Source organism: Nomascus leucogenys, chromosome 14, assembly GCF_006542625.1.
Source record: "Nomascus leucogenys isolate Asia chromosome 14, Asia_NLE_v1, whole genome shotgun sequence".
Taxonomy (NCBI): Eukaryota; Metazoa; Chordata; class Mammalia; order Primates; family Hylobatidae; genus Nomascus; species Nomascus leucogenys.
Genome location: NC_044394.1, coordinates 86,230,727 through 86,249,083, shown reverse-complemented (window position 1 = coordinate 86,249,083; position 18,357 = coordinate 86,230,727). Strand labels below are relative to the sequence as shown.

The 18,357-nt window shown below is 56.7% G+C and overlaps 1 protein-coding gene across 1 annotated transcript; it reads right to left on the bottom strand.

The window, feature by feature from the left end:
* Positions 1 to 8,463: 8,463 nt before the first annotated feature.
* On the bottom strand, positions 8,464 to 17,922 carry NPTX1 (neuronal pentraxin 1). Its single transcript, XM_003280943.4, has 5 exons — positions 17,312 to 17,922; positions 16,820 to 17,027; positions 14,515 to 14,759; positions 13,074 to 13,253; positions 8,464 to 12,380 (listed from the first exon to the last, which is right to left on the bottom strand). The coding sequence occupies exons 1-5, from the start codon at positions 17,753 to 17,755 to the stop codon at positions 12,159 to 12,161; spliced, it is 1,299 nt and encodes a 432-aa protein (XP_003280991.1). The 5' UTR covers positions 17,756 to 17,922; the 3' UTR covers positions 8,464 to 12,158.
* Positions 17,923 to 18,357: the final 435 nt, after the last annotated feature.

Below are 18,357 nucleotides of genomic sequence, written 5' to 3'. Positions count from 1 at the left end.
CCCAATCCAGCCTGACCTCATCTTAACTTGATTACAGTTGCAAAGACCCTATTTCCAAATAAAGCCCTAGTCACAGGTTCTGGGTGGGCATGGATTTGGGGTGACATATTCCACCCAACGCAGCTCCCACCCCCATGTGGTGGAAGCCCAGGGTCAGGGAGGATCCCCGTTCCCCTGCTGGCTCCCTGTGCGCTTCCAACTTCCAAAGGGGGCTCAGTGGGTGGTCTGAGCTGGACACAACCTAGCTCCTTCATTCCTGTGAAGCGTCGTTCTCACGGGCCGTCTGGGCAGCAGGCATTTGCTGACGTTTGGAGTAATGGGGTCAGCACTTTACAGGTGACAACCTGGGGCACCTCTTGGCAGCTGGGTGCCTCCCTGTGACCTCAGCTGTGACCTCAGCTGTGACCTCAGCTGTCTCTCTCTGCCCTTCTTGACCCCATCACCTCTTTTCCTCCCCTAACTCCTGGTTCCATGGGCTCTCACCTCCTCTCTCCCAGGATGTCTGAGAAAACCACAGTCCCTTTCACTTTTTGTCCAAGCAGTCCAGCGCTCTCTGCCCTTCACCTTCTCCTCCAGCCTGGACCCCTGAAGGCAAGGGAGAGGGTAGAGATCGCCTCTCAGATCCAGAAGATCCAAAAACACCCCTGGGGTGTAAGAGTCATGCTGATTCCCTCGGATGTGAAGCAGTCCGTTCTTATTGCAAAGAGCACTTCTGTTTTTTCCTTCTTTCTACATCTGCGCTAACATTCTGTGATTCTTAGAGAACGAAAATTCTGAAGAGCAAAGCCCAGAGCCAAGAATGTTCAAGCCAGAAGGGATTTCTATGAGGAACAAAACAGACAGGGCCTCTGCCTGCGGGGTGCATATCCTGAGTGGAGAGACGGGGCTGGACAGACCCAGAAAGCGTGGCTCGCCCTGGAAGGGAAGGTCAAGTGCGACGGGACAGAATGGCCAGAAGGACTAGTTTATACTAGGGGGTGAGGGTCAGGGATGAGCAGGATTTAGTGAAGCAAATGATTTCTTGGATACAACATCAAAAGCACAAGAAATAAAAGGAAAATAGATCAGACCTCATCCCAATGAAAGCCCTCTGTGCATCTAAGGACACTATCAATAAAGTGAAAAGACAACCCATAGGGTGGGAGAAAATGCTTGCAAATTATCTACCAGATAAGGGATTAATATCCAGACTATATAAAGGGCTTCTACAAATTCACCAACTACAAACCTGATCCAAAAGGCCAAGGATGTGAACAGACATTTCTCATGAGGAGACACACGAATGGCCAATGAGCACATGAAAAATTCTCACCGTCACTCACCACCAGGAAAATGCACATCAGGACCACAATGAGAGGCCTGGCGCAGTGGCTCATGCCTGTAATCCCAGCGCCCTGGGAGGCCGAGGTGGGTTGGTCACCTGAGGTCAGCAGTTCGAGACCAGCCTGGCCAACATGGTGAAACCCCATCTGTACTAAAAATACAAAAATTAGCCAGGTGTGGTGGCAGGTGCCTGTAATCGCAGCTAATCGGGAGGCTGAGGCAGGAGAATTGCTTGAACCCAGGAGGCGGAGGTTGCAGTGAGCTGGGATCACACCACTGCACTCCAGCCTGGGTGACAGAGTAAGACTCCATCCCAAAAACAAACAAACAAACAAACAAACAGAAAAACACACCACAATGAAGCACCAGTTCACACCCATTAGGACGGCTACTGTGTAAAAACCAAAGAATCACAAGTGTTGGTGAGGATGCGGAGAAATCGGACTCCTGTGCACTGCTGGTGGGAATGGAAAACAGTGCAGCTGCCGTGGAAAACAGTTTGGCAGCTCCTCAAAAAGCTAAACATAGAATTTTCATATGATCCAGCAATTCCACTTCAGAGTATATACTCCAAAGCAAGGACACCAACAGACACTGGTACACATGTTCTTAGTAGCATTATTCACAACAGCAAAAGCTGGACATGACCCATGTGTCCCTCAACAGGGGAATGGACAGACACCACGTGGTTTGTGTACACAGAGGAATCTTATTCCGCTGTGGGAAGGAATGAAACACTGGCGCTCACTGCAGCACGGATGGACCTTGGCAACATGATGCCGAGTGAAAGAAACCAGGCACCGGGGTAGGCTGTAGGATTCCACTGCTGTGAGGCACTCAGAGCAGGCAAACTTGTAAGGAGAGAAAGTAAAGTAGAGGTTCCCAGGGGCAGGGCTTTGGGGTGGAACGGGGACTTAGTTATCGCTTCATGGGGACAGAGTTTCTGTTTGCAGTAATGAAAAAGTTCTGGAAATAGATGGAGGTGATGGTTGCGCAACATTGTGAATGTCCTGAATGCCACTGAATTGTACACTTAAAAATGGTTAACATGGTAAATTTGGTGTTTTTTATATTTACCACAATTTTAAAAAATTAGTACTGTACTATAAAAGCCATGGAATAGGCTTTCCGTAGGTGAATTGCATGGTTTGTGAATTATGTCTCATTAGAAGAGGAGCATTTAAAAGAAAGAGGGAGGCCAGGCACAGTGGCCCACACCTATAATCCCAGCACTTTGGGAGGCTGAGGCAGGTGGATCACCTGAGGTCAGGACTTTGAGACCAGCCTGACCAACGTGGTGAAACCCCATCTCTAATCCCAGCTACTCAGGAGGCTGAGGCAAGAGAATTGCTTGAACCTGGGAGGCGGAGGTTGCAGTGAACCGAGATCATGCCGCTGCACTCCAGCCTGGGTGACAGAGTGAGATTCTGTCTCAAAAATAAATTAAATAAATAAATAAATAAATAAATAAAAGAGGGGCAGCAGCCCCCACATGCAGCCCCCATGCAAGGGCCCCCAAGAAAGGGCTTGATGCATTGGAGGTGCTAGGTGGTCTGGCAGGCTGAAGCCAGGCCACTGGGGAGCTGGGAGCAGAGGGAAGGGTGTGGAGGGGCAGCCCTGCCCCGGGTTCTGCAGCAGCCCCCGCCTTGTCTGCCTGCACTGCTCTCGGCTGGTTCTGTGCTGAGTGCAGCCTCTCCTTGGAAGCCAATTTTCTGCACAGTGAAATGTTTTTTCTGTGCCCACTTTAGCAGATGGCCCCCCACCTTGGCCTGAATTGGGAAGCACAGAAATGCAGCAGGGGACAGACGGCTTCTTTGGCAATGTCTTACAGGCACACGAGCACGCAGACTCATACCCGCCCCCCACAACTCGCCTTCACGGACTCTGGGCTGCAGTCGGCCTCCGGAGACCTCTCCTCTTCTGCTGCCGACCAGCCGCTGGACGCCTGGCCCAGGTGCTTGCTTGAGATGGATGCAAATGACTGCATGTCTCCAAGGCCGGGACCGGGGCGCTTCCTCTCCTGCACCCGCCCCTCTCAGCCAGTCCCTCCACTCCCCTTAATGGGAGAATGCTGAAGGGATCCTGACTGGGGCTCCCGACCTCCAGTGTGGAGACCCCGCCCCAGGCACCTGTCTCAACCCCATTTACATGGTAGCTGAGAAACTTCTGGGGAGACAGCCTGACCTTGGCCCACCACTGGAGTCCAGACCTTAAACCCACTGTGGTCAGTGGGCAGGAGTCTGGCCTGAGGTTTGAGGAAGGGCAACAGACTCCAGTGGGGAAGTCGTCATTGAGGAAAAGTCTAGTGAAGGCCCACCAGACCAATGGTGTGTCAGGGCTGAGTTCTGGGGCCAGCAGGGAGGAGGGGGCTGGCGCAGGGAGGGTTGGTGGCCTCCACAGAGGGATGCCATCGGTCCTCATGGGTTGGAGGCCAGCCCTTGGGCACCAGAGAGAACCTGAAGGGGCTACAGAGACCATCTGATCCTACCCTGTTGTTCTAATTTTTTTTTTTTTTTTTAAGACAGAGTCTAGCTCTGTTGCCCAGGCTGGAGTGCAATGGTGCAATCTCGGCTCATTGCAACCTCCACCTCTCAGGTTCAAGCGATTCTCCTGCCTCAGCCTCTGGAGTAGCTGGGATTACAGGTGCCCGCCACCACACCTGGCTAATTTTTGTATTTTTAGTAGAGATGGGATTCCACCATGTTGGCCAGACTAGTCTTGAACTCCTGACCTCAAGTGATCTGCCTGCCTCAGCTTCCCAAAGTGCTGGGATTACAGGCGTGAGCCACCGCACCTGGCCCTAACCTATTGTTCTGTGCTGGGGTGGGGTGGGGAAGATGGAGGCTTGGGAGGCCACTGCCTACTCCTCATGTGACCAGGTCAGTCTCAGGAAATATAAGTGTCCTTCTTAGAGGAACTGGGAGACAAAAGGATTTTCCGGTTTTGTTTTTGTTTTTGAGACAGGGTCTCACTCTGTCACTCCAACACACCTCAGCTCGCGGCTGTGTCCCTCCAGCCTCTGACTCCATCATTACAGGGCTGTCTGTCTTCCTCTGTGTCTCTTCTTCTTTTTTTAAATTTTTTATTTTTTTTAATTTTTTTTAGATGGAGTTTCACTCTTGTTACCCAGGCTGGAGTGCAATGGCACGATCTTGGCTCACTGCAACCTCCACCTCCTGTGTTCAAGCAATTCTCCTGCCTCAGCCTCCCAAGTAGCTGGGATTACAGGTGTGCACCACCACACCCAGTTAATTTTTGTATTTTTAGTAGAGATGGAGTTTCACCATGTTGGTCAGGCTTGTCTCGAACTCCTGACTTCAGATGATCTAACTGCCTTGGCCTCCCAAAGTGCTGGGATTACAGGCGTGAACCACCACACCTGGCCTCTCCTTTTCTTATAAAGATAGCACATCTGCAAAGACCTTGTTTCCAAATACAGTCAAATTCATAGGCACCACAGTTAGGACTTGGAGCTGTATTTCTGGGGGACACAGTTCAACCCATAACAAACCAATGTGGGGACACTTTTTTTTGACACAGGGTCTTGCTATGTCACCTAGGCTGAAGTGCAGTGGTGGGATCATGGCTCACTGTAGCCTCCACCTCCCGGGCTCAAGGAATCCTCCCACCTCAGCCTCTGCGGTAGGTGGGACTACAGGCACGGGCCACCACTCCCAGCTTTTTGAAACTTTTTGTAGAGATGGAGGTCTCACTATGTTGCCCAGGCTGGTCTCAGACTCCTGGACTCAAGTGATCCTCCAACCTTGGCCTCCCAAAGTGCTGGGATTATAGGCATGTGCTTCCATGTCCAGCTGATTTCCAGGTTTTAAGGGTCAAAGTGTTGGAAACATTTATTTAAAAATCCAATGGGAGGGAAATGTGTGACCAGCGAGTGCAGAGGGAGTCTGTAGCGTTTCCAGGGAGCACTCCAGGCCAGGCCTTGAGGATCTGGGAGAGGAAGGAAGTTCAGGCCATGGGGCAGACGTCTCCGCAAGCCGAGACCATAGGGACTTAGCTGTGCGTGAGTGTGGGTGTGTGAGCAGCCAGCTCCTCGAGCTGAAGGAGCTCGTGTGCCAGCAAGAGGGTGCTGCTGGGGATGAGCCCACCCCCGGCTAGCTCGTAGGGAATGGGCACAGGGAGAAAGCAGGCCAGGAATCCCTCAACTGGGATGCCCCTGCTCCAGGAGCCCACAGCTGGGCTCAAGGCCATACACATGCCCAGCTTCCTGGAGCACCAAAGACAGGAAGAGGGCAGCTGGGGGACCTGGAGCTGGATGCCCTTTCCCAGGATAAATGCAGGGCTTCCAGAGGCCTTGCATTTGCAAGGGGCCACTTCAAGCCACATCCCCAGACCTTCCAGGACTTGGTCCAGCTTCCCCTGCTGCTGCTTATGGGACCCGGGTGGGGGATTTGACAAGTCCTGGAGCAACTCCATTGGGGGGAGGGAGAGATCCAAGGACAGGTGCCCTGCGGTCCTGTGTAGGGGCAGGGGATGCAGCCTTCAGGAGCTGAGAAGGGGACCCCCCAGACATCCGGAGCTTCCTGGTATGGATGACATGGGAGGCACTGGAGTCCGAGGGCTGCAGCTGGGGTGCCCCATGGCCCAACCTGAAGGCAACATTTCCCAGCTCCCGTTGGGTCTTTGGCATCCCAGGAGGGACTGGTACATGGGAAGGGGCCTGTGGACAGTGAGGGGTGTTGTCCGGCCTTCAGGAGAGGAACCTGGAGGAGGGTATCCTGGTATGGCAGAAAGTAGGGGGGTCTGCCCCCAGTTGTACCTGCTCGCACCAAGCCCTGTGCATACAGCTCCTCATCCCATCTTTGCAGCCTTGAGAGAGAGTACTGTCAGCCCCACAGCATAGGTCAGGACCCTGCTGTTTAGCCAGGCCAGGTGAGAGCACTCAGCTGGGAGTCAGGAATCCTGGGTTCTGATTCCTGGATGTCAAGCTGTGCAACTCTGAATGAGCCCCACAGCCCTTCTGGGCCTGAGTCCCCTCATCTGAACAGTGGGGGAGCCAGACTAGACGACCCTCAAGGTTCTCCAGAGGCCCAGACATCCTGCAGGTCTTGGACGTAGCATCTCTCTCTCCGTAGGGACAGAGACAGAAGTACCCGCCATGCAGGCAGGCTGCCCCTGGCCCAGTGCAATTTGAGGAGGCTGCTGCGTGGGGGCAAAACTGGTGAAGACTCAGGGAGCCCCGTCTTCCTGTGTTGGGACAGATGGGCAGGAGCTGTAGCTCAATGCAAGGAACCAAGCATGAAATGACAGAAAAAGAGACGGGAGCGCAAAAGAAAACTTGCCGATAGTCAGAGCCATCTGAAAATAGGACAGACTACCTCTCTGGGGTAATGAGCTCCACATCACCATAAGTGTGCAAGCCGAGAACGGTTTCAGGCACCCGAGAGGCTGCTGAAGTTAATGACTTCCAAGACACCCTCTGGCTTTGACTTCTTGCGCCCGTGTCCCGCTGCCCAGACTCCCACCTCACTCCACCGAGCTGCAAGGCCCGTGGCTTCCTTCCAAGCAGCTGTTCTTAGTTAGCTCCACGGCCCCCTGAAGGCATTCGTGGATGAGCCAAAATCAGGTGTGAGAAGTGCAGAAAGTACTTTGCATCTAATGATAGTTAACAACGCAAGTGTTTGAATGAGCTCTCACATAGAAATTAGAAATGTACGCGCGATGTTATCACAGATGTAACTCTGCACTTTCTTGAGTGGGAGGTATGAGGCGGTGTGTCCATTGGAGCCACTGGAATCGGGCATAACCCTGGGCCCGACCATGAGCGTGCACCCTGGGGTGAACACCACCCAGCGAGAATGGCTCTGGGAACACAGGCCAGGGGCCTCCCTCCTGGCAGGGCCTCTCTCTCCCGACCAAGGCTCTTCCTGCAGGGACACAGGGGGTTCCCTGCCTGCTTTGCTGAGGCCAAACCTTCTCCCTCCACACCATCCCAGGTGAGAGGTGGCTTGCTCACACCCACTAAACCCCCGCTCCTGAGTCCTGGGAACACCAGAGCACCGGGCAGGGAATCCCCGGGCGATGCCAACAGGAAGCCAGAGTGACCAGTCCCTTCTGCCAGCCCAGTGCGTGCGTGTGTGTGTGCATCTGTGTGTGTGTGTGAGGTGGGGGGCACCAACCAAACCACTGGGTCGGTGATTTTGGCTCCATGTCCCCTGACTTCAGGTTGTAAGTGTGCTGGAATCACTCACCCCAGGGCATTTGGGTCCTGGTTACTCTGTCCCTTGGAGGGAACAGCTCGCAAGCTCCAAACACATCCAGAGTCAAGCCAGGTCCACAAGGGGGACAGGGAAGTAAGCTCAGCCCGAGGCCCAGCGTTCCCGTGGCCATTTATCCCTTTGTAGGGACACTCTCAGACAAGTGCAGGGAAGGGGCCTGGGACTCTTAAAGTGGGAAGGCAACCACACGTGGCTAAGGCCCTGCTAGCAGAGGCTGCGGCAGAGAACTGCCAGAGTTGCTTGGGCATGACAAGCCCAGGCCACCTTGAACCCGGACCCAGCTGTGGACCACAAGTCCACCCAGGAGGGGATGGGGAATGCGGAGTGACTCTACATCCCAGGCTGAGTGGCCTCACTGAGTTGGGGAAACACTGGGCCACTCTCTGCCTCTGTGTCAGCTGCCCCTGTGAAATGGAGACCCCTCCACCCAACATCCAGCGTCACCAGATGGCGTGGGGTTGTTAAAGGGCACAGGGCAATGCACAAGCGAGGCACACACCCCCTGCAGGTGAGGGTCACCTGCACCTGGCTGGGGAAGAGGGGTGGCTGCAGTGGGAGGTGGCATTGGCAAGCCTCGGAAAAGAAGAGACGTCCTGAGGAGACCACAGTCTTTCTCCACTCTTTACTGTGTAAAAATAAACTCAACAATTCATGTCATTTCAGCAAGAAAATGAAAAAAAAAAAAAAAAAAAGCAAGAATACCAGTAGAAATAGTGCATTTCCAGAATTGCTGATGGGAGGTGGCAGGTCCCATGGTTTTGACCCATTTGATACCCAAAAGGCTGCGGATCATATGAAAAATGTACAGCTTTGGTTAGCAAATAATGAAAAAGTAAGATACATCGATTCTCTTTCATATTATACAGTATATACATTATAACAATATGAACCGTAAGGGGTTTGCTTTTTTTTTTTTTTTTGGCAAATAAGACAAAATTGGGACTCTAAGTATTGGGCTTTTTTTTTCTCTTCAATGACTTGTTCCCTTTCAACAAATTGCACTTAAGTCCACTGTGTACAGAAGTAATACATTTCCCATCGTTTGTTGAATAAATTTACACACTGTGTTTAAGAGATGAAACCATAACTTCGTCAAGCCACATTTGGTTGCCATAAGATTCCAAAGGATTCTATCCTCTTAGTGTGAACCACATGTAACCCAAGCTGCTTCTATCAAGGTTGGAACTGATACTCAAATCCTCAGCTCATTCCACTTAGTAAGTCAGCTCCAAGACACAGGTTCACCATAAATGGCCAGTTTTACCTCCTGGTCCCCAACATGCTTTTGAGAACAGGTGGCCCCTCTTTGGAGCTCACTGGAATGACTGAACCTCATGCCAGCCTCTCCTCACTCCCTCACTGCCCACAAGACACCCCCTTGGTCTCAGGTCCCAGGGCTGGTGACAAAGTGATCTTTGCAGTCTTAGAAAATAAACTGGGAATCTACAAAAGGAAAAGAAAGCATACAAAATGTATCTCTTTCTTCCAAAATACATGCTTTCAGTTCTACATTTTGGTGGAGCCTGAAAGTATTTTCAAGGGAGATATAGGTTGAGTTAATTTATAGGTTTGTCCTTTTCTTTCATAAAAATACTCTTGTTTGGTAATAAACTTTTTCTTCTACAGTAAGAGAAATAATACTGTGTTATCAAAAGCAAGAAGGCTTACGACTCAAGTGGGATCTAAGCCCCTGAGGGCCCGGAGAGCTTCTGTCAACAGCTCTCCCACCCCGGACACCCAGGGAGCTGTCGGACACCAGCTCGGCAAAAGCAAACACTGCCTCAACAGTGCTTTTTATCTTCTTGTTTTATAAAATGGCTTACCTGAGAGAGGCATGTATTATTCAGTGCAAGAGGGAACATCAATCAGATTAAGGAGTAGATGGGAACTACGTGGATTAAATTTGCGGCTGTGTCATCGACCTTTCTCGGGGCCAGCAAAGTGCCAAGTGTCAACACAGTGAGGGAGTCGAGGGGCTTGGCTCAGACCCTAGCAAGGGGCAGGAGGGAGCTAAAGGTCAGCTTCGGCCCTGGCACCATGGGTGGGTCAGAGGAGGGCGAGGAAGGTGAGCGGGCCAGGAGGCTGCAGGGGTGGAGGCGTAAGCACTGGGGTGTGCTCTGCCCCTCGCTAGTCAGGGCAGAGGATGGCTCATGGTCCTGAACGGACAGCTCCCACCTGGCCCACAGGGGCAGAAGGTGGTCTGCGGTCCAGTAGATCAGCAGGGGCAGGGCTGGCCGGAGGTGCTGGCAGGGGAGCACCCCGCACAGCCCGCACTGGGCGTTGCCTACACAAGGGCTCCGAGATGGCTGGAGTGAGGGTGGGGCTAGATCTGGTCTAGAGAGGCGACTCCAAGCTCTCTCGCTGGCTCCCAGCTGTGGGAATCCTTTAGGCTTGTTCTCAACCTACACATTAGAAATGCTTCTTGGTGTGTCTGGGGAGGGGGAGAGGGAAACTGAGCTCTCTCTTGACCTCCTCCAACATCCTTGGCTTGCTTACCCAGCCATTTTCAGTAGCTACACGGGTGGTCACAGAACACTGGGCGGCACTCGGCACACAACACAGAACCGGGGCAGTCCATGCAGGTGTGGGAACACACGTCGGACCCAGGGAGCAAGGAACACGCCACCCCGAGGAACATGCAAACAGAGAAGATCCCTGCAGATCCAAGGATGCCACAACCCAACGGGCGCTGATGAAGCACGATTATCTAAGAAAAAGCCACTGTTGAACAACAACACGCAGCGCAGCGCCTGATCTGCACCCCCCTCCGCGGGAGTGATGCATTGCAGAACGGCGGCCGGGTACCGTGCAGACACCCACGAGAACACTGACACAGAGACACTGACAGACACACACAGATGCACTAGGTTCTTGACACAACATGGACCTGTGTTTAAGGGGACAGGTGGCCCTAGAAGGAACAGAAGACAGAAACACCTGCTCCTCCTGCAGAAATGTCTGCAGCTGCAGCTGAGCCAGGCAGTGCAGTAGAATTTCTAGAAAGACTTGTCAGCCGTTTGCTGATGAGACTCCTGGAGACAGAGTTGGGGTGCCCTAGGGGCGTGCGACCACCAGATGGTGCAAAGCAGGAAGCTCCTCCTACCCTGGGCAGGGCCTCCCGAGCCTGCTCTCTTTCTCACTCAGCGCACACACACAACACACACACACACACACACACCACACACCACCACACACGCACATACACTTCTCTTCCCTCCTTGGAAGGACTAGAAGGAAATGTTCATGTTGCTTTTCACGGGGAACAAAAAAAGGCAAAAAGGTTCTGGACACTGGTCAGGTGTCAGTGTCACTGGCCAATGGCAGCTTGCAGGCTGCTGTAGGCCGTGAGCCCCATGAGATGGAGGAGTGGGTTTCAGGCCCCCGCCCTGGCCAGGCCTGGCTCCACGTGTGAGGTCTCCGGAGTACCCCTGGAGGGGTCTGAACCAGCTCACCTGGCGCCTGGTGTGCTGGGAGGGATATGGCTGTCAAAGGCCCCCAAAGAGGACCTTCCCACCGATGGACTGGGTTGAAGTCCCAGTGGCCCCATGTGGCCAGGTCTTCATCAAAACACGGCTTCTTTCCTTAAAAGGTCCCCTCTGGTCTGCACTGCCGGAGGCCAAAGAAGAGGGGCGCTGGGGCCTGGCTTCCCGGGCTGTGGGTGGGACGCTCCTCTCTCAGGGCCCTCTGGGCTGAAGCAGCGCAGCACAGCTCCAGAGGTGGGAAGGGAGGGGCAGACCCCAGCCTTGCAGGATCTGAGGAGGTGGGAAGGCTGAGAGCAGGGCCGTCCTGGGGCAGAGCCAGCTGAGCTGGGCACACAGGCCGACCTCCCAGGCCCCACGCTGCTCTCAGATGCAAACAGCAGGGATGGATGCTGGTTGGCCCTGGGGTAAGGGCCACTGTCCTCAGCCATCCCCTCTCCTCCAGGGGAGAGCACAGGGTACCATCCCAGGACAGCCCGCCTTCACCCTTCAGAGACAATTCACTTCTATTACAAAATAAAAATTCTCTGTAGAGAGCCCCCGCCCCCGGCCTTTGACAAACCACTAAAAGACATTTATTACATCAATATAAAGATATGTTGCTCTGAAAAAGGTTTGCAAACAAAGACAAATGCGTGTACTGAGGTTGCACCAACCCCAAGGCACGCGCGCAGCTAACCAAGTTGGCAAATATGAATTTTCATCATGAGATTTTTCCAAAGCCAAAAGAAAGAAGGAAATGAAGTACGTCCTCAAAGAAAAGGCCTCCCCCAGCCACGCACACACACACGTAGACACACACATGTAGACACACACACACACAGATCCTCTCACCTACTTCTGCCTTGTCCAAAACGTTGCAGCACCCACTTTAGCTGTGAATGGGGCACGCCTGAGAGAGTCCGGGCTCCTACAGAGAAGTGGGGCTTCCTCAGGGACAGATGGGAGCAGGGGCTGCTTCGTGTGCATGAGGACAAAACCAGGCTGTGTGCGTGTGCGTGTGCAGGGGCGACGGCCTCGGTTCATTCCTGGGGAAAAGGGAGAGAAGAGACGCACAAAACAGATCATCGCCGCACAAGCAGGGGGTGAGGGCGGGCGGGCTCAGCCTGGCCTGCCGCGCTCAGTTGATCTGGCGACAGGCCTCGAAGGTCCACTTGGTGGCTCCACCGTAGATCTCAATGTGGGATTCAGCCCAGGCGATGACATTGCCAGACAGTGCCTTGGTGCTGCAGGTGGCCAGGTTGTAGACCTCCCCAGGGGTCAGCTTGCGGTCCCAGATGTTGAAGTGGGCCAGCTCACCCACAAATGCCTGGGTGGCATCAAACCCACCACCCAGAGTGTCCTTCGGAGAAAAACAGAGGATGAGAGTGGAGGGGTCGCCAGGTGGTCTGGGGGCCCATCCCTAGGCCGGGGGTCTGAGCGCCCCTGTGCCTGTACAATCACAGACTCTCACGGCCACTCCTGGGTGCCGTTTCATCTCCCTGTCCCTGACTCTTCAGCCCTACATCCGTCCCTCCCCTGAGGGAGCCCAAGAAAAGGCATGGCACCATCTCTGCCCTGGAGCTTCTCCTGGGGGGACCTGGACTCTGCCCCTCCTGCAGCTGGTCCCTCAGCCATGGACAACCACAGCAGCTGGGCCTGGGGCCCCTGCCCAGACATCACTCCATGCCAGCTAAAGCTGCCCAACAGGGATAGACATCCCGGATTCTCCATCCCTTCGTCTTCCTCCCAGGTGCTCAACGGGAGACAAACCACTTCACGGGAACTAAATTATTCATCACTAAAAGCAGAACTGGCCTTCCCGTGCCAAAGAAAGTGTTGCTGCAGCCATGAGAGCGTTGAAACCAAAGCCCACTCCTGCAGGAAGTTCGAGCGCAGGTCCACCCAGGGCACCGGACTTGCCTGGCCTACTCCCCGGGCTGCTTCTCAGGGGAACCACTTCTCCGGCTACCTCCCTCCCTCGTTGCTCCTCTTCCCCTTCCCAGCCTCTGGTTCTGAAGCTCTCTCCCCTCCTCCACCACATCCAGCACAGTACCTGCTCCTGGCCCAGCACCAGCACGCCCTGGGGCTTGATGGGGTGATAGGGGGCCAAGTTCTCGCCACTGCCACCCTGCGTGCCATCCTGGTAGGCCTCCCAGACCCCGTCCCGGGTGGTCCAGGTGACGCAGATGTGGTGCCACTTGCCATCATTGATGACAAAAGGCAGTTTGGCCACCTGGGAAGGAGAATGACAGACGCCGGCTGGTGGGTACAGAGGTACAGCTCAGAAGCCATAATCACTGCCTCAGTTGTTCCTATCTCTACTTGCAAAGTAAATATCAAGAACTATTACTGAATTCTCACAGCACCTACTGCCCCAGACTTCAGTGTCTGTCAGCCCCGCTTGGGCGTGGGGCACAGAATCACACAGGAAATGTAATGCTCTACTGAGGGAACCCCCAAGGGCCATGTGGGTGCACAGTCTCTTCACTCCTACTCACCCTCCTCCCTCTTTGCTAGTCTACACAACAAGCCCTTGGATGGAGAGCCATCCCTGGTGTCTGAGTTCACTGCTGCCTCTCAGGGCTCCATGCGACACCTGTGCAGCCTCCTTGCTGGCCTCTCCTCTCTCTTCCAATGTCCCATCTCTAGCCGTTACACCCTCTCGCTCTACAACACGGCAAGCCTTTGCCGAGGATCTGAGAGATGTCACGGAGCACGATGCCTTTTAAAGCTCAGACCAGCCTCCGACCTTGAATTTCACTCTCCCGCTGCCATTCCAGGTCGGGAGGATGACGGTCCAGCAGACAGTGAGGAAAGAAATTTCACACCCTTTCCGCTTGGGGAAAGGGGGCCCAGAATGGCACAGCCCTTTGTGGGGAAGAGCAACAGGAACAAGGGTGTGGAATCCACTTCCCAGCCCAGGTTTTAGCCACTGACTACCACTGCTGGCCTGGACTTGAGACACTTTGAGAGCTGGCAGCTAGTTCTGCAGCTAACGGGGGGGGATGGAGAATGTTCACTAGAGGGAAAGGCTGCCTGTGCCGTCCTGTTCCAAGGGGTCGCACAGACCTGTCCTCCTCCCGAGAGTTAGGGGGCTGACTTGGACTCAGGAAAAATCTCTAAGGCCCCCTCACCCCCCTAGAACATCTCTGGGTCCCTGCTATGGAGGGGCAAAGCCAGCTCCAAGGCCAGCTGATGGAGGAGTCCAGATCACATCATCAGGCAGGGCCAGGCCCCATGGCTCGTTCTCTGCCATCTCCCATACCCACCCCAGGAGGCATCCGGGAAGGTCCAGCTGTCCCTGCTCTCCCAGTACAGGTGAGGGTGCTCCTCCCACTTCACCCTCCCCCTCCCTCGGTCCCACCTGGCAAACACTTTCCTTGGGGCCCCATCAACATCTGAGGCCACCATAGCCCTGTCCTAGCATGCAGCATGAGCTGGGGCCCTGGGGCCTCGCCCTGCCGCCCTCCCTGCAAGCCCGGGGGCTGCTCTACCTTGTCATTGATGAGGATCTCCATGGGGTTGTTGCCCCACTCAATGAGGACCAGTTCGTTGGCCTGGCCGGGCACAGCATAGGAGAAGGGCGTGCCCACCCCTGGCGCGGCGCTGGACTTGAGCCACATGCAGACAGTGAAGGCGTACATCTCTGGCAGGCTCTTCTTCACCTTGGCATACATATAGTTGGTCCGCAGTGGGAACGTGAGCTGGAACTTGTCTCCAGGGCGGTTGTCTTTCTGACCTGCGGAAGACACAGTCCTGACATCTGCACCTGCGTGAAGTGCTTATCGGTGTCTGAGTTGAGTTCGGTCCCCACCAAGCTCTGTGATGTGGCCGGGGCAGGCTCCGGTCTCCATTCTGGAGACTCAGAGCAGGTGGCTTCCCAGGTCAAGTACTTTGCCCCAAGGCACAGGGCCAGTTCGTAAAGAGCTGACCCAAGCTCTCCATGCTCCAGGTCTGGCCGGCTGTCACGCCCACGTGCTGGCATCCTTGGAGAGATGGGGGTGGGGGGCAGTGCCTGGTGGGCTGCCGCATCAACACTGGGCTGCGTGGTGGGCATGAGAAGGGAATGGGGACAGCCGCCAAGCCAAGTCAACCCAAGGAGTAGGGGTGGCTGCAAAGGAGGAATGAGGCTAGCTACCCTGAGAGTAACCGACCTGATTCCAGGATGGGGCGGGGCTCAGAGCCCCTCCTCGCTCAATCCCAGGCTCTGCTCCTGCCTCTCCCCACCCGACAGCCAAGCCCTGGTGCCCACACACTTCCCCCCAGGCCAGATGTGCCTCCGACCCACCAATGCCTCTTGGGTGTGAGGCTGGGCAGCTCCCCCCCCACGGCCCTTCCAGGGACTCTGCCTGGAGCCCTGCTGACAGGGCAGGGCAGCAAGGAGCTGGGAGCACTCTGGGTGCCAGGGCTCCCCAAGGTGACTGCTCTAGGATGCCGCCACACTCTCAGGTGAGCGAGCGTCCTCACAGCTCAGGTTCCAGGCCTGGTGGCCTCCCCTTCCACAAGGCCCACCTTCTCCCTCCCCACCGGCCACTTCCCCAGTGAGTGCCAACCCCCATAGCCCATCCATATACTGTGGCACCCTGGGTATGGTGTGACTGACTCCAGGCAAAACATTCCTGGCCAGCAATGGGCACCAGTACCAGGCCCAGAGCCCAGGAACACACACCCCCTAGTCAACCCCTGGGTGAGCAGCCGTGGTCCTGCCAGGAAGCCCAGAAAGAAACCAGTTCCCCAGGCCAAAAATTATTTCTAGAAGGCATCCTGCCTGGTCAGCAACCACCCCCTCCTCTAAACCAACTGGCAGGGAGCAGAGCAGGGCAGGCCCCCTCAGTGCAGCACCCCCGCGGCTCCCCCCACCCATTGAGGCCTACAGTGGCGGATGGGGAGGGGCCCAGCCCCTGGCCTTTCTCTGGGTTTTTTCATTCCCCAATCTCCCCTCCTTCCTTCTCCCTCCCTCCTGAGGTCCTTCCTTCTCCTGATCTGTTTTTCAGTTACGTAACAAGCCTTAAGATGGCACTGTTTAAATCTGTCCGGCACATTTTGCGGTGTGAGCAGGGTCACGTGGCCTTGCTCCGCACTGGGCACCCCCCCCGCCCCCCACCTTTTACAACCTTGTTTGATTTCTGCGACTTCAAGGCAGAGCCTCCAGAGCTCATCCAGGCGCCCTGGGTGATAGGCCGGCTGGCCTGAGTTGGTGACTGAGAAACCTCAGGGGTTTGCAAGATGCCAGGGCTTGGGTCACTCAGAAGAGAAAACCTCAGGGTAGGGGTTCAGGACAGAAGTGGGGAGGAGCTGGAGATCCTGAGAGGACACCAGGGGCATGGCAGCTGGGAAGAAACCTGCTTAACAGCCTCAGCGGCCCGGGGAACCAGAGCACCCAGCCCCAGCCTGCACCCAGCTGTACGCTGAGGCTGGGGACCAGGGAGAGAGAGGCTTTCTTAAGCAGGGAGGGTTTGGGCCAGCGACAGCCACTGTGCAAAGTTACTGAGGATTAAACAAATCAGACTTGAAAAATCCAGCGAGTGTGTGAGTGTGTCTGGATGGGGGAGGGGGCACTATGCAATCCCCTTTCCCAGTGACAGCCCCAGCCCAAGGCACCCAGCCCTGCTAGAAACACCGACTAGAAGCCCAGAACCTGGGAAGGGGTGCGGGGGATGAGAAAGGGGTGCAGGGGTTGGGGTTGGGGGGCGGCTTGGGGCTTGCACAGTGCAGAGCTGGGCTGTTAGGGATCGGGACGGAGGCAGGGTCGGGCAAGCAGGCGCAGGCAGGCAGCACGGCTCCCCCTGGCCCCAGTACCTTTCTCGAGCTCGCTGATCCGCTGGTGCAGGGAGGTCAGGGCGGTCTCGATCTTGACCCTCTCCTCAGTGTCGTTCCTGGGGCCCCCCTTGCCCTCCTCCAGGGTGTTCACCCGGGACAGCACCTGCCTCTCCAGCTCATCGATCTTGCTCTGCAGCAGATCCTTGAGGCTGTTGGTCTGGCTGGAGGAATTGAGGCGGCTGTACTGCTGCGGGGTGCAAGGGCGGGGGAAACCACACCGTTAGGCGAGGCGCGGGGACCGTGCTGGAAGGCCCGCGGCGCGGTCCCCTCTGGGCGACTGCGGGAGCGGCCTGGCAGGGAGCTGGGGCGAGTGGCCGCCGCGGGGCCTCGCAGGCGCGGAGAGGCACCGGCCGGGCGCCCGCCCGGCTGAGGCGGGGGTGGGGGATACCTGGCCGGGTAGGGAACGGGGTGGGGGAGGGCAGAGGGGCGAGCGAGCCGGAGGGGGAACCGGAGCCGAGGGCGCGCGCGGACCTCGAGGTTCTCCAGGCGGGTTTTGAGCGATTGCAAAGTTTGCCCGAGTTGGCTGAGCGTCTCGGCGGCCGGTGTCCGGGACAGATCGCCCATGGTGTTCTTGCCCGAGCCGGGCTGCTTGCGGCCGCCGCCCGCCCGGGCCTCGCCGGCCCCGGGGTCCAGCGTGCTCTGGCTCTCGCAGCGGCCCAGCTTGGCGGTCAGCTCGCGGATGGTCTCCTTCTGGCTCAGGATGGTCTCCTTCTGCTGCAGCACAGTCTCGCGGAGCTGCAGCACGCTGCTCCGGAGCTCCTCGGCGCCGCCGGCGGCCACGGACGCGGCGCACATGTCGGCGTCCACGGGCACCGAGGTGCAGATGAAGCGCGTCGGCCCGAAATCCTGGGCCCCGGCGCCCAGGAGGCAGAGGGCGAGCAGCGCACAGGTGCGCGCGGCGCGGCCGGCCGGCATGGCTGCGGGCACTGGGCGCTCCGGGCCCGGCTCGGCTCGGCTGGGGCTCGGCTCCGGCTGGGACCCGGCTCGGGCTGTGGCTCCGCGAGCGGCCCGCGCTCTGGGCGCCGCGCTCTTCGGCCGCGCGGTCCACACCGCCGCGCTGTCAGGCCCCCACTGCCGCCTGCGCTGCGGAGCCCGCGCCTTTTATGCCGCCGCGGGAGGGGCCTCGCGCCGCCGACGTCAGCGGGGGAGGAATCCCGCTTTAATTGTCTGCGGCCCGGGCCCGCGGCGCGGCTGGGGTCTCACGAGGCGCCACCGGGACTGCCTCCGCTCGCGTCCCACCCCCGCCCCTCTGGGAGCTGCCGCGGCCCCCTCCTCCCCCGCTCCTGCCTGGGCCGGCGCTGCTGCCCCGAAGGCTCCGAGAGCTCAGGGGCAAGGAGGTCGGGCTCCGGCCCCGGACTCGAGGATGGACCACCTGCGTGGTGCCCCCGAACCTCCGACGGGGCTCCAGGCGGACGGGAAACCACCGCGTCCGGGAGATAGAATTTGGTTCGGCCCTCCTGGCTGCACTGAACACCTTCGGGCCGGGGTCGTTTGGAGCCAGGCTGGGTCCCCAAGGA